The sequence below is a fragment of the Chrysemys picta genome, unplaced genomic scaffold (genome assembly GCF_011386835.1).
Source record: "Chrysemys picta bellii isolate R12L10 unplaced genomic scaffold, ASM1138683v2 scaf456, whole genome shotgun sequence".
NCBI classification, from domain to species: domain Eukaryota; kingdom Metazoa; phylum Chordata; order Testudines; family Emydidae; genus Chrysemys; species Chrysemys picta.
Window position 1 is genome coordinate 11,121 of NW_027053163.1, and position 14,283 is coordinate 25,403.

Here is a 14,283-nt window from a genome sequence, read left to right on the forward strand (position 1 = left end):
TGCCCCCTTGGAGCCCTGCATTCCCTCACATCCCTCTTCCCCCTGCTGCCCACCCCTTCCCTTGCTACTCTGTGCCCCCTGGGGTCTGTCCCCTTCTCCCCTGTTCCCCCCCTCAGCCCCTTCATCCCCTGGAACTTTCCCTTCACCCCCCTCTGTCCTCATGGTGCCTGATCCTCTTTCCCCCCCCCACAACCAAATGGGGTATGTCCCTTTCTCCCCTGTGCCACTCCTCTGTTCCCCCTCCACCGCCTCTGCTCCTGTCATCTCCCCCTCCCCTTTCTTCTCCCAGCATCTTTTCCCCTCCCCTCCTCACCTCCACTGACACCTTCCCACCCCTCCCCCGCTCCTTCTACCCTTTCCCCCTCATTCCCTCCTCACAGGTAGAGGGGCCCTGACTTCCCTCAGGCAACAATTCCCCCCCCCCAGTGATTAACAGGGAACAGGTTAATTTTCCTTTGATCTCAGTGACCAGCCTCTGCCCCAGCCCTGACTCTGTGACTCTCTCCCCAGTAGATGTGACTCTGGATCCAGACACGGCTCATCCCAGACTCATCCTGTCTGAGGATCGGAAATGTGTGAAATATGGAGACAAACGCCAGGATCTGCCTGACAATCCTGAGAGATTTGATTCTCGTCCCTGTGTCCTGGGCGCTGAGGTGTTCATCAGCGGGAGGCATTACTGGGAGGTGGAGGTGGGAGATAAGACATGCTGGGACCTGGGGGTTTGTAAGGAATCTCTGAGCAGGAAGGGGAATGCCATGCCCACACCTAGGAATGGATACTGGGTCGTGTGGCTGTGGGATGGGGAATACAAGGCCATCACCTCCCCACCGACCTCCCTCCCTGTGAGTGTGAGGCCCACCCGGGTGGGGATTTTCCTGGACTGTGAGGCGGGCGAGGTCTCGTTTTACAATGTGACTGACAGGTCCCATCTCTACACTTTCACTGTCATCTTCTGCAGGGAGCTCCGCCCTTATTTCTGTCCTGGTGTCAACACTGGAGGTACAAACGCGGCTCCCCTGATAATCTGCCCGGTCCCAGTTGAGGCCGGAGGGAATCTCTGTCCCTGACAGTGACCCCGCGGCACAGACTGTCCCCTCCCAGCCCTGCTGCTCTTCCCGCCCCCAGTGGTGGGCCCCAGTTACTGCAGTAACTGGACGTTTTGTGCTGACCGGACACTGCCAGTTTCCCTTTTCAACTGGAGGTTCCAGTCAAAAACCGGACACCTGGCAACCCCCAGCCCTCACCTTTCCCCATCCTCAGCCCCAGAGGCAGCAGATGGTGGTGGATGGGGTCATTCAATCCTGTCAGAATTTTCTACCCCTGTGAAATCTCAATGTAAAATATGAAAGAAAAAAAATTATTCTAATTTAGAAAATATTCTTGTAACAAGGTGTAAATACAAGAATATTTTAATTTACATTTCAACAGTATTTCAAAATCAAGCATCTAAACATATTTTTAGAAATGGAATTTACATTTATTTTTTGATTCTTCCATCAAATCTATATTGAAGTTTAACTTCTCTAAATAATGTCATTTGTATTTCAACTGTGGAATTTCAAGAAATCTAAAATGTTTATCGTCACAAAATAAACTATTAAATTGTCAGACTGGGCTGTTCAGTTACAATGTACATATGTCTTAAACATCACAACTACACACATGTGCAGCTTCTCTCTCTCTCTCCCCCTCTCTTTATTGTCTTCACTGGTTCTCTTTGGCAGGCAGGGGACATACACCGACCTCCTGCACTACATCTTTGAAAATTAATAGGTTAAAAATTATAGACTTAATTAAGCAATATATTTAAGTGAACTCACCCAAGATTACATAATGTTCTTTGAAATTCTGTCAGCATTAATTCATGTGATTTTTAACTTTCTAGCTACATATAATCGTTAATTAAGATATGACCCTTCCTTTGTTTTTCTCACAGCAATTAACAAAACATGGTCCCCAACCTCACATGCTATCTTCCTATACACAAAAATCTCTTCTACAATCTCCATTTTTTAGTTTATTTCTTTTAGAAATATTATTTGCAGGCAATGCACTGTCAGTGTCTACTATTGATTTCAGTGCACTGCTGGGCTCTTCATGTTCTTTTTTCATAAGGACACAACAAATGCAGTTTGATAAAGAAATAGAGAAGGGGTTGGATTCCTTTACTGAATCATCACAAATTAACTTAATTGTATTAAAGACACCAGCACTTAATGACACATAACATGAAAATTGATGAAGCTTTCTTGGGAAACCTTTCTTCTCAGCCATAAATCAGTCGAAAGGGTGATATTTTTGTTGTCATGTGAGGTTTAGATTACAAAGAAAAGAAAATTGCTCCAGGAAATTTATCACAATTCCTCTGGGTTCTGTCCACCACCTTCTGGAATGCTCTGTAAAAATAGTGACTGATTGGTCTAATTCCTTCAAATGAGCAACTGAACCTAATTTCTTGAAGATCTAGCTGAGCAGAGTCTGAGGGGAGGCACATCACATGGCATTGCTAGGACAACTGTTTGTTTTAAACATGATGTGTTATGAACATTTTCAATGTCATAATTCAGTTTTGAAGATTTATTCACAATATGCCGTTCATGGCAGAGTGCCCTAAACTTACCTTGATTATTTGAAAATAAATACCCTGAAATTATCTTTCGATGAATTCATTTGTGTTTTTATCCAGTCCGCTGGTGTCTGGATGGCATATGAGCTGCTGAAGCTTTGTGTTTTTCCTAGTTTTTAACACAGGGAAATTTTAATCTAAAAATAGATAGATTTCTCCTAAAATTTCCTTCAGAAATATCTGCGTTCCTTTCCCTATTTCTCACTGAGTTATGTGTAATTACTGTAGTCTCTTAACCAATCTTATTGAGTTATTACATGGGAAAATATGTTGGCAAATAGGTTAATATACAACATGGTTTTTAGTATCTGACAAGACATAAAAATGTGTTGTGACTCACAGTTGACAGCATGAAGTGTCATGAAGAGATTGCAGGCAATGTTCATTTTTAAATTTCTAACTATGAAAGGGCTCCCCCATCAGTTCCTGCAACCCCTGGCTGGCAGAGCTCTGTGTGAATGAAGCAGCAGGCGGTCTGACAGGAACCTCCACCAAGTGTCTTTATGATTTTTTATGGTGCATCACAACAGAGTAGCAGTTACAAGGAGCCCCCTTCCTGCTCCCTGGTTCAGACGTTTATACTGCTGCTTTCTTCTCAGCATTGAGCTACTGACCTCATCAGGCTCCCTACAAGTGCAAGTGATCCCCTCTGCCCTTCCAAACCCAAACTACACAGTCCCTCCTACTCTCACTGCACCCGGTGCCCTGGGTGTTCTCAGTGACCAGGGTGCCGGCTTCTAAAGGGCTCAGTTTGTAGCTGCTAACAGCCTCCTGTCACATGACCGTGAGTGTGTAATTGACCCTTTAGTGAAAATAACACCAAATGTAAACTGTTACCTCATTATTCAATTCAGAACCAAGATCTGCCAGGATCTGCTCTGGACAGCCATGTTGGTATATAATTTCACATGTTTTCTTCTCCACCTCATGTTCTGTCATAGTTCTAAGTGGAAATTCCTCTATGTTCTTTTGAAAAATCATCTGTAGCTGTCAGTACATACTGGTATCACTTCTGTGGTACTGGATATAGCCTGATTAAATCTGCTCCCAGCAATTCCCAGGGTTTAGCAACTTATGTGCAGGAAAACAGTCTAGAGTTATCATTTGGATCTTTCCTGTGACATTTTTGTTATAATCCCATACGTAGTAAGCAAAGTAAATGTTATCATGTGGTTTCTGTAATAGTTGATGTCTCCACACAGTCAGAATCTAACTTTTGTTGTTTTTCAGAAGTAAATAAATACAGGCCAAGCTTCTGCAACTGAAAACTTGCATAGATACGCTGTGCAGTGGCAGCGAGTTATATGGGCCCATGGTGCTCGTGCTCCAGCAATATTCAGGGCTGGGGGGTCTGGGTCCACCTGCCACCCCTGCAGGCCTCCCCTGGAGCACCTCCTGCCCCACCAGTCTCTCTGCACTGCGCTCCCTCACCAGCCGCTGCTGCTGCTGCTGGCTACTGCAAAGGGATCGTCACCATCAGCAGGCTGAGGTGGCTGCTGTGCCTGCAGAGGGAGGAGGGGAGGAGGCGCACATGTGATGGCAGCCCCCCCTGGCACCCACTGGGAGATGGCTCTGACTCTGAAAGGGCTTTCTGGAGTCTGCACCTGAGCAGCTGGGGCTTGGGTCAATGTCAGACTCAGGCCCTCGCCTGCAGTCACCTCTCCTGCCCCATGCTTGGCAAGGGGCAGCCCCATCCCCCACCCCCGTGATGCTACAGTGAGGGGCAGCTGCAGAGGGAGGAGGCGCACATGTGATGGAAGCCCCACCTGGGCACCCCCCACAAGGGAGGCAAGTGGGTTTCCTGAACCAGAGCATCTGGGACTTGGGTGAGTGTCGTGAGAGCCTGCCCCCCCTCCACTTCCCACTGTCATCATTCCTGCCCCAGGCTGGCTACGGGGCAGCCCCATCCCCCACTGAACAATGACAAAAGTGTTTGCTGCCCCCTGAAGAACATCACAAAAGAAGGGGCTACATTTTGTTTTAATTTTAGAAAGTATTTGCTTTTGAGGGTTATTGAGCCAAGAGTGCTGGGTTGTAGTCGTATTAATAAAGTTGATATTCTTAGTTAAATACATTTTTCTTACAATAGTGATATTGTGGAATAGAGGGAAACTGTTAAACATTTACTGTTTCCTGTCCATTTTTACATTATCTTAAAAAATATCAATCAGCTTCCAAGGCAGGTGAGATTGTCCAACTAGTCTCCTGTCTGCATTTTTAGGAGCATAAATAACTGTGCAAATCTGGCACAGAGACTAAGAGGCCCCTCCCCATGTCCTTCTATCTTTGTACCTGCCTCCATGCTTGGGACACCCACCCTGACCTATTGCTCAGGGCCTGCAGACTTCTCCTTCCATACACCCATTAGTGAGCCCCTGAGCCCAGCCCCACTTGGGAGCTCGCAGGGCAGGGACCATGCAACATGCCCAGAGCACTGAGGGGGCTACAGAAATAACATGGAATAATAGTAACACCAGTAATTCTTCAGGCAGAGCAAAGGCATAAATAAAAGGCAAGAGACCAAGACCCAGGGTTGCGGGTAGGGGGGGAGGGCAGAGAGAGGACAGAAGGGCTGAAAGCAGAGCTGGGAGAATAATGTGCAGCATGTGATGTGTCCAGTGAGCTCAGCTTCTGTTCCAGTTTGCAAGCTGCCCACAATTTTCTCAGATTTATTTGTTGTTCAAAAATATTTACTAAATACATTTGTCAAATACATTGACCTTTGAGGGGTTAGTTATGATTCGACACCCAGGTCACATGGGATTGTTTCTGTTTCTTGATTGGCTGGATTTAATTCTTAGAAACAGGTTTTTGGTGCAAATATTTGTGATTAATGCTTTGGTGGGATTGCTTGCATACTGAAAGTTATACACATACTTAAGGACCTTGTTGGGTCAGGGCCTAAATGGTCAGACATTGCTTCCCAGGAATACTTTATAACATTTAGTAGAAATCCCTTGTTCGCCTGGACATTCCTGCCAGCAAGCGCCTTCGATGGAACGTACATGGGACGAGTGCAGAAGGGGCAGGAGCTAAAGGGAATTCATGGGAGTCAGGCACCTAAGTCATGCAGGCACTTTTGAAAGTCCCACTAGGCTCCTATCTGCATCTTTAGGAGCCTAAATAGCTTTGCAAATCTGGCACAGAGACTAAGGGGCCTGTAGTCAGAGACTGAAGGTCTGTAGTCACCGAAAGATGTAGTTAGTCATCAAGTGGGATTTTCAAAAACATCTAGGTGCCTAACTGCCATTGGAAACTAAGTTCCCAGGCACCCTTGAAAGTTCCACTAGGCACCTATCAGAATCGTTAGACATCAAAACACCTTGGAAACTCTGGGCCTAAGTGATGTGCCTAAGGCCACACAGGGAGTCTGTAGCAGAGAAGGGAATTATGCACCTTACCCTGGAACTCCCTTCAGAGCCGCACCTGAAGGGTCTCAGATCCCCTGAGCTCTGTCAGCACAGGCAGCGGAGTGTTTACGTTCCCTATCAGTGTGTTCTGGGGCACACAGGCTCAGCGTTGCTGTGACCCTAACATCGTTGCTGTTACCATGTTACCATCTTTCAGATAATAGTTCAATGATGTGCAATAAAAAAGGAGACTCTGACCCCAGGGGCTCCCCTCTGCAGCTCAATAAACTGCTGCTTATTGTTACCCTTTGTACCCCACGCTCGCCTCCTGCACCTTTCCGCTGCTGTTACCCAAGGTCATCATCTCAGCAGGATCATAAACAATGAGGGAGGGGAGATTTCAGATTGGTAGCCATGTTAGTCTGTATCAGCAAAAACAACAAGGAGTCCTTGTGGCACCTTAGAGAGTGACAAATTTATTTGGTTATAAACTTTCATGGGCTAGAACCCACTTCATCATATGCATGGAATAGAAAATACAGGAGCAGATATAAATACATGAAAAGATAGGAGTTGCCTTACCGAGTGTGAGGTCAGTCTAACGAGACAATTCAATTAACAGTAGGATACCAAGGGAGGAAAAATAACTTTTGTAGTTGTAAAGAGAGTGGCCCATTTAAACAGTTGACAAACAGTTGTGAGTAACAGTGGGGGGAAATTAGGTTTAGGTTTTGTAATGACCCAACCAGCCCTAATTCAGTCTTTATTCAGGCCTAATTTGATGGTGTCCAGTTTGCAAATTAATTCCAATTCTGCAGTTTCACAATGGAGTCCGTTTTTGAAGGGTTTTTGTTGAAGATTGCCACTTTTAGATCTGTTATCGAGTAACCAGGGAGATTTAAGTGCTCTACTACTGGTTTTTGGATGTTACAATTCTTGATGTTCGATTTGTGTCCATTTATTCTTTTGTATAGAGACTGTCCAGTTTGGCCAATGTACATGGCAGAGGGGCATTGGTGGCACATGATGGCATATATCACGTTGGTAGATATGCAGGTGAACAAGCCCCTGATGGTGTGGCTGATGTGGGTAAGTCCTATGATGGTGTCCCTTGAATAGATATGTGGACAGAGTTAGCACTGGGGTTTGTTGTAGGGTTTGGTTCCTGGTTTGGTATTTTTGTTGTATGGTGTGTAGTTGCTCCTGAGTATTTGCTTTAGGCTGGGGGGCTGTCTCTAAACAAGGACTAGCCTGTCTCCCAAGGTCTGCGAGAGTGAGGGATCATCCTTCAGGATAGGTTGTAGATCCTTGATGATGCACTCAAGAAGTTTTAGTTGGGGGCTGAAGGTGACAGCTAGTGGTGTTCTGTTACTTTCTTTGTTGGGCCTGTCTTGTAGTAGGTGACTTCTGGGTACCCCTCTGGCTCTGATAATCTGTTTCTTCACTTCAACAGGTGGGTATTGTAGTTTTAAGAATGCTTGATAGAGATCCTGTAGGTGTTTGTCTCTGTCTCAGGGATTGGAGCAAATGTGGTTATATCTTAGCGCTTGGCTGTAGACAATAGATCATGTGATGTGGTCTGGATGAAAGCTGGAGGCATGTAGGTAAGTATTGTGGTCAGTAGGTTTCCGGTATAGGGTGGTGTATATGTGACCGTCGCTTATTAGCACTGTAGTGTCTAGGAAGTGGATCTCTTGTGTGGACTGGTGCAGGCTGAGGTTGATGGTGGGATAGAAATTGTTGCAATCCTGGTGGAATTCCTCAGGGCCCTTCTTACTATGGGTCTAGATGATGAAGATGTCATCAGTGTAGGTCAAGTGGAGCAGGGGTGTTAGGAAATAAGAGCTGAGGAAGATTTGTTCTAAATCAGCCATAAAAATGTTGGCATACTGTGGGGCCATGCAGGCACCCATGGCAGTCCCACTGACTTGAAGGTATAAATTGTCCCCAAATCTGAAATAGTTGTGGGTGAGGACAAAGTCACAAAGTTTAGCCACCAGGTTTTCCGCGATAGTATTCGGGACGCTATTCCTGTCAGCCAGTAGTCCATCTTTGTGTAGAGTGTTGGTGTAGAGAGCTTCTACCTCCATAGTGGCTAGGATGGTGTTTTCTCCAAGATCACCAATGGATTGTAGTTTCCTCAGGAAGTCAGTGGTGCCTCGAAGATAGCTTGGAATGCTGGTAGCGTAGGGCCTGAGGAGAAAGTCCACATAGCCAGATAATCCTGCTGTCAGGGTGCCAATGCCTGAGATGATGGGCATCCGGTATTACCAGATTTATGGATTTTGGGTAGCAGATAGAATACCCCTGGTTGGGGCTCTAGGGGTGTGTTAGTGGAGATTTGTTCCTGTGCTTCTTTAGGGAGTTTCTTGAGCAGATGGTGTAGTTTCTTTTGGTAATCCTCAGTGGGGTCAGAGGGTAATGGTGTCAGAGAGTTATCTAGCAGCCTCTTGTTCATATTTCAACCTATTCATGATGACTACAGCACCTCCTTTGTCAGCCTTTTAGACTATAATGTCAGAGTTGTTTCTGAGGCTGTGGACGGCATTGTGTTCTGCACGGCTGGAGTTATGGGGCAAGTGATGCTGCTTTTCCACAATTTCAGCCCGTGCACATTGCCGGAAGCACTCTGTGTAGAAGTCCAGTCTGTTGTTTTGATCTTCAGGAGGAATCCACGCAGAGTCCTTCTTTTTGTAATGTTGGTAGGAAGCTTTCTGTGGGTTAGTGTGTGGTTAGAATGCCTTGGGAATGGTGGGTAGAGCTAGACATTAACTAGGGTGTGTTGATAACTTTGCCCCTTAAGTTTGAATTGCTATTTTTCTCCTTCACTCTCACTGGACTGAGCCTATTTTCTTGGAAAAAAATAATGTGGCCACATAAAAGAACAGCCGATAAAATCATATTGTTAGTTTCTCTTTGCTCCTTCCTCTTCAGTTACCTGAGGTTTGCCACATTCAAGCTGAAAGCTCCAGCCTGAGTCTTATCTGGCACCTGGGTTGGGCTGGGGTTGCACTTCAGCCTCTGGAGCAATAGAACTCGCAGTGTCTCTGCAGAGTCCCTCGGAGCAGCCCCAGGGCTGGTGTTACTTTCTGATATTTTCATTTTCAGGGGCAGGATGGCAGAAACCCAGAGGAGATTTAACAGACAAGACAGAACTCTGTGAGCTCAGCTCAGAGTCTCTCTGTAACAATAACCCAGGGGGTTGCTAGGCCCCTAACAATGCAAAGTGCAATACACAGGTGATGAGATGTGTGCTAGGGCCAGATCCAATGGCCAATAGGAATCTGTTCATTGACTGCAATGGGCACCAGGTCATGCTCCAAGGCCCGGAGAGTCTCAGGCCTGGTCTACACTACAAGTTTAGGTCGACTTTAGCAATGTTAAATCGAATTAATCCTGGACACGTCCACATGACGAAGGCCTTTCTTTTGACTTAAAGGGCCCTTTAAACCAGTTTCTTTACTCCACCTCCGACGAGGGGATTAGCACTAAAATCGGCCTTTGCAGGTCAGATTTGGGGTAGTGTGGACGGAATTTGACGTTATTGGCCTCCGGGAGCTATCCCACAGTGTTTCATTGTGAATGCTCTGGACAGCACTCTCAACTCGAATGCACTGACCAAGTAGACAGGAAAAGACCCGCGAATGTTTGAATTTCATTTCCTGTTTCCCCAGAGTGGAGAGCACAGGTGACCACGCAGAGCACATCAGCACAGGTAACCATGATGGAGTCCCAGGATCACAAAACAGCTCCAGCATGGACTGAACGGGAGGTACGGGATCTGCTCGTCATATGGGGAGACGAATCAGTGCTAGCTGAACTCCGTAGCAGTAAACGAAATGGCAAAATATTAGAAAAAGTCTCAAAGGCCATGAAGGACAGAGGCCATAACAGGGACGCACAGCAGTGCCACGTGAAAATTAAGGAGCTAAGGCAAGCCTACCACAAAGCCAGAGAGGCAAACGGAAGGTCTGGGGCACAGCCACAAACATGCCGCTTCTACGCGGAGCTGCATGCCATTCTAGGGGGTGCAGCCACCACTACCACAACCATGTGCTTTGACTCCGTCAATGGAGAAACACGCAACAGGGAAGTGGGTTTGGGGTACACGGAAGATGATGATGATGATGAAGACAATGAAGATAGCGAACAGCAAGGAAGTGGAGAAACTGGTTTCCCCAACAGCCAGGATATGTTTATCACCCTGGACCTGTAATCAGTAACCCCCGAACTCACCCAAGGCATGCTCCTAGACCCTGAGGGCACTCAAGGGACCTCTGTTGAGTCTACCTTTGTAAATATTACACATGGTTTAAAAGCAATCGTGTTTAATGATTAATGATTAATTTGCCCTTGCAATCGTGGCCAGTACAGCTACTGGAAAAGTCTGTTAACGTGTATGGGGATGGAGTGGAAATCCTCCAGGGACATCTCCAGAAAGCTCTCCTTCATGTACGCCCAAAACTTTTGCAAAAGGTTTCTGGGTAGGGCTGCCTTATCCCGTCCGCCATGGTAGGACACTTTACCACGCCAGGCCAGTAGCACGTAGTCTGGAAACATTGCATAACAAAGCATGGCAGCGTATGGTCCCAGTGTTTGCTGGCATGCAGACAACATCCATTCCTTATCTCTCTTTGTTATCCTCAGGAGAGTGATATCATTCACGGTCACCTGGTTGAAATTGGGTGATTTTATTAAGGGGACATTCAGAGATGCCCGTTCCTGCTCGGCTGAACAGAAATGTTCCCCGCTGTTAGCCACACGGTGGGGGGGAGGGGTGAAGTGATCATCCCAGAGAATTGCATGGGCGGGGCGTAGCTGGGTTTGTGCTGCATGTTAACCCGGAAACTGCAGCCCCTCCTTTTACATTGCAAACCCATTTTAAATGGCCAACCCAACAGGTCCTTGGTATGGGAAATAAGGGCACTGCTGTTTGAAACCATTCCCACATGTTATGAAGGTTAAAAATGCCAAAAGACTGTGGCTTACCATGGCTGCCTGCAAGCCGAATTCTGTTGCCTGGCACTGCGGGTGTGATCTTTCACACCAAACTGGCAGGCCCTCAATATAAGAGGAAAAATACGACCTTGTAACGAAAGCACATGTGCTGTGTAATGTGAACAGCAAAATTTAACGTGAAAGAGTGTACCCATTGTTCTCTAAAATGTGTCTTTTTTAACCACCTCTCCCTTCTCCTCCACCAGCTGCAAATGTTTCTCCTTCACAGAGGCTAGTGAAGATTAGAAGGAGAAAACAGTGGACTCAGGATGATATGTTATCAGAGCTCCAGATGTCCTCCCACACTGACAGAGCACAGCAGAATGCGTGGAGGCAGTCAATGTCACAGTGCAAAAAAGCACAGTATGAACGAGAGGAGAGGTGGCAGGCTGAATCGCGGGCTGAAGAGAGCTAGTGGCAGGCTGAAGAGGATAGGTGGCATCAGCTTGCTGACAGAAGGCAAGAGTCGATGCTCCGGCTGCTGGAGCATCAAACTGATATGCTCCAGCGTATGGTTGAGCTGCAGGAAAGGCTGCAGGCGCAGAGACCGCCGCTACAGCCCCTGTGTAACCAACAGCCCTTCTCCCCAAGTTCCATAGCCTCCTCCAAGTTTTAAACTGCAGTGTATCCTTCTCCTTCCCTGCTCCCCGACCCACCTGGCACTTCCCTCCTCCCCCAACCCTCCCGGGCTACTTTGGCAGTTATCCCCCTAGTTGTGTGATGAATTAATAAAGAATGCATGAATGTGAAGTAACAATGACTTTATTGCCTCTGCAAGCGGTGCTCGAAGGGGGGAGGGGAGGGTGGTTAACTTACAGGGAAGTAGAGTGAACTGGGGGGAGGGGGAGGGAGGGTTCATCAAGGAGAAACAAACAGAAGTTTCACACCGTAGCCTGGCCAGTCACAAAACTCATTTTCAAAGCTTTTCTGATGCGCACTGTGCCCTGCTGTACTCTTCTAACCGCCCTGGTGTCTGGCTACATGTAATCAGTGGCCAGACGATTTGCCTCAACCTCCCACCTCCCCATAAATGTCTCCCCCTTACTCTCACATATATTGTAGAGAGCACAGCAAGCAGCAATAACAATTGGAATATTGGCTTCGCTGAGGTCTATCTGAGTCAGTAAACTGCACCAGCGCGCTTTTAAACATCCAAATGCACATTCCACCACCATTTGGCACTTGCTCAGCCTATAGTTGAACGGGTCCTGACTACTGTCCAGGCTGCCTGTGTATGGCTTCATGAGCCATAGCATTAAGGGGTAGGCTGGATCCCCAAGGATAACGATAGGCATTTCAACATCCCCAACGGTTATTTTCTGGTCCGGGAAGAAAGTCCCTTCCTCCAGCTTTTGAAACAGACCAGAGTTCCTGAAGACACAAGCATCATGTACCTTTCCCGGCCATCCCACGTTGATGTTGGTGAAACGTCCCTTGTGATCCACCAGGGCTTGCAGCAGCATTGAAAAGTACCCCTTGCGGTTTATGTACTCGGTGGCTTGGTGCTCCGGTGCCAAGATAGGAATAGGGTTCCATCTATCGCCCCACCACAGTTTGGGAATCCCATTGCAGCAAAGCCATCCACTATGACCTGCACGATTCCCAGAGTCACTACCCTTGATATCAGCAGGTCTTTGATTTCGTTGGCTACTTTCGATCACAGCAGCCCCCACAGTAGATTTGCCCACTCCAAATTGATTCCTGACTGACCGCTAGCTGACTGGCATTGCAAGCTTCCACAGGGCTATCGCCACTCACTTCTCAACTGTGAGGGCTGCTCTCATCCTGGTATTCTGGTGCTTCAGGGCAGGGGAAAGCAAGTCACAAAGTTCCATGAAAGTGCCCTTACGCATGCAAAAGTTTTGCAGCCACTGGGAATCGTTCCACACCTGCAACACGATGCGGTCCCACCAGTCTGTGCTTGTTTCCCGGGCCCAGAATCAGCATTCCACGCCATGAACCTGCCCCAGTAACACCATGATTTGCACATTTCTGGGGCCTGTACTTTGTGAGAGGTCTATGTCCATGTCAATTCCCTCATCACTCTCGTCACCACGCTGCAATCGCTGCAATCACCTCCTCGCCTGGTTTTGCTTTGGCATGTCCCGGCTCTGCATATACCCCAGGACAATGCGCGTGGTGTTCATAGTGCTCATAATAGCCATGGTGATCTAAGTGGGCTCCATGATCCCAGTGCTATGGCGTCTGGGGCTGAAAAAAGGCGTGAAACTATTGTCTGATGGAGGGAGGGAGGGGCGAGTGACGACATGGCTTACCGATACAGGGAATTAAAATCAATAAAGGTGGCTGTGCATCAGGGAGAAACACAAACAACTGTCACACAGAATGGCCCACCCAAAGATTGAAATCAAAACCCTGGGTTTAGCAAGCCATTGATTTCACGGAGGGAGGGGGAAGCAAATGAATACAGAACAAATCTGGTCGATCTATTTTTTACATCTTAAGCTGGCAGCAGATGGTGCAGCATGACTGATAGCCATCGGCATCTTCTGGGCGCTTGGCAGAAAATGATGTTCTACAACTGCTAGCCATCATCGTCAAGATTGTTCAATAGGCCAGGAGACAAAACATGTCTCCCCAGGTGCCTCTGATTGAACTCACTGAGGAATATGACGATGACGGATACCAGTCGTAATACACCATCCACTGCCAAAAGGCAATTAGCTGCTGCTGTGTAGCAATGCAGTACCATGTCTGCCAGCACCCAGATGACATATGGTGACAGTGACCTGAGCTGAGCGGGCTCCATGCTTGCCGTGGTATGTTCGCTGCACAGGTAACCCAGGTAAAAAGGCGCAAATCTATTGTCTGCCGTTGCTCTGACGGAGGGGGAGGGGCCTGACAACATGTACCCAGAACCCCCGCGACACTGTTTTTGCATCATCAGGCATTGGGATCTCAACCCAGAATTCCAATGGGCAGCGGAGACTGCGAGAACTGTGGGATAGCTACCCACAGTGCAACGCTTCGGAAGTCGACGGTAGCCTTGGTACTGTGGACGCGGTCTGCCGACTTAATGCACTTAGAGCATTTTATGTGGGGACACACACAATCGACTGTATAAAACCGATTTCTATAAATCCAGTTTCTATAAATTTGACCTAATTTCATAGTGTAGACGTACCCTCAGATAGGTCAGAGGTAACTGACACAGAGGTAACTTACCTTTGAAACGTCATGGTGATTGGGGGAGGCACAGGATGACTGGGAAAAGGCTAATGTAATGCCCATCTTTAGAAAAGGGAAGAGGGAGGATCCGGGGAACTAGAGGCCAGTCAGTCTCAC

At 47.3% G+C, this 14,283-nt stretch overlaps 1 protein-coding gene across 1 annotated transcript; it reads left to right on the plus strand.

Moving 5' to 3' along the window:
• Positions 1-510: 510 nt before the first annotated feature.
• On the plus strand, positions 511-1,611 carry LOC101935642 (E3 ubiquitin-protein ligase TRIM39-like; the record flags this gene model as incomplete). The annotated part of the gene is made up of 1 exon (XM_005315339.4): positions 511-1,611. A coding segment is annotated over one exon (560 nt), but the record flags the coding sequence as incomplete, so codon positions are not given.
• Between the last annotated feature and the right edge of the window lie 12,672 nt (positions 1,612-14,283).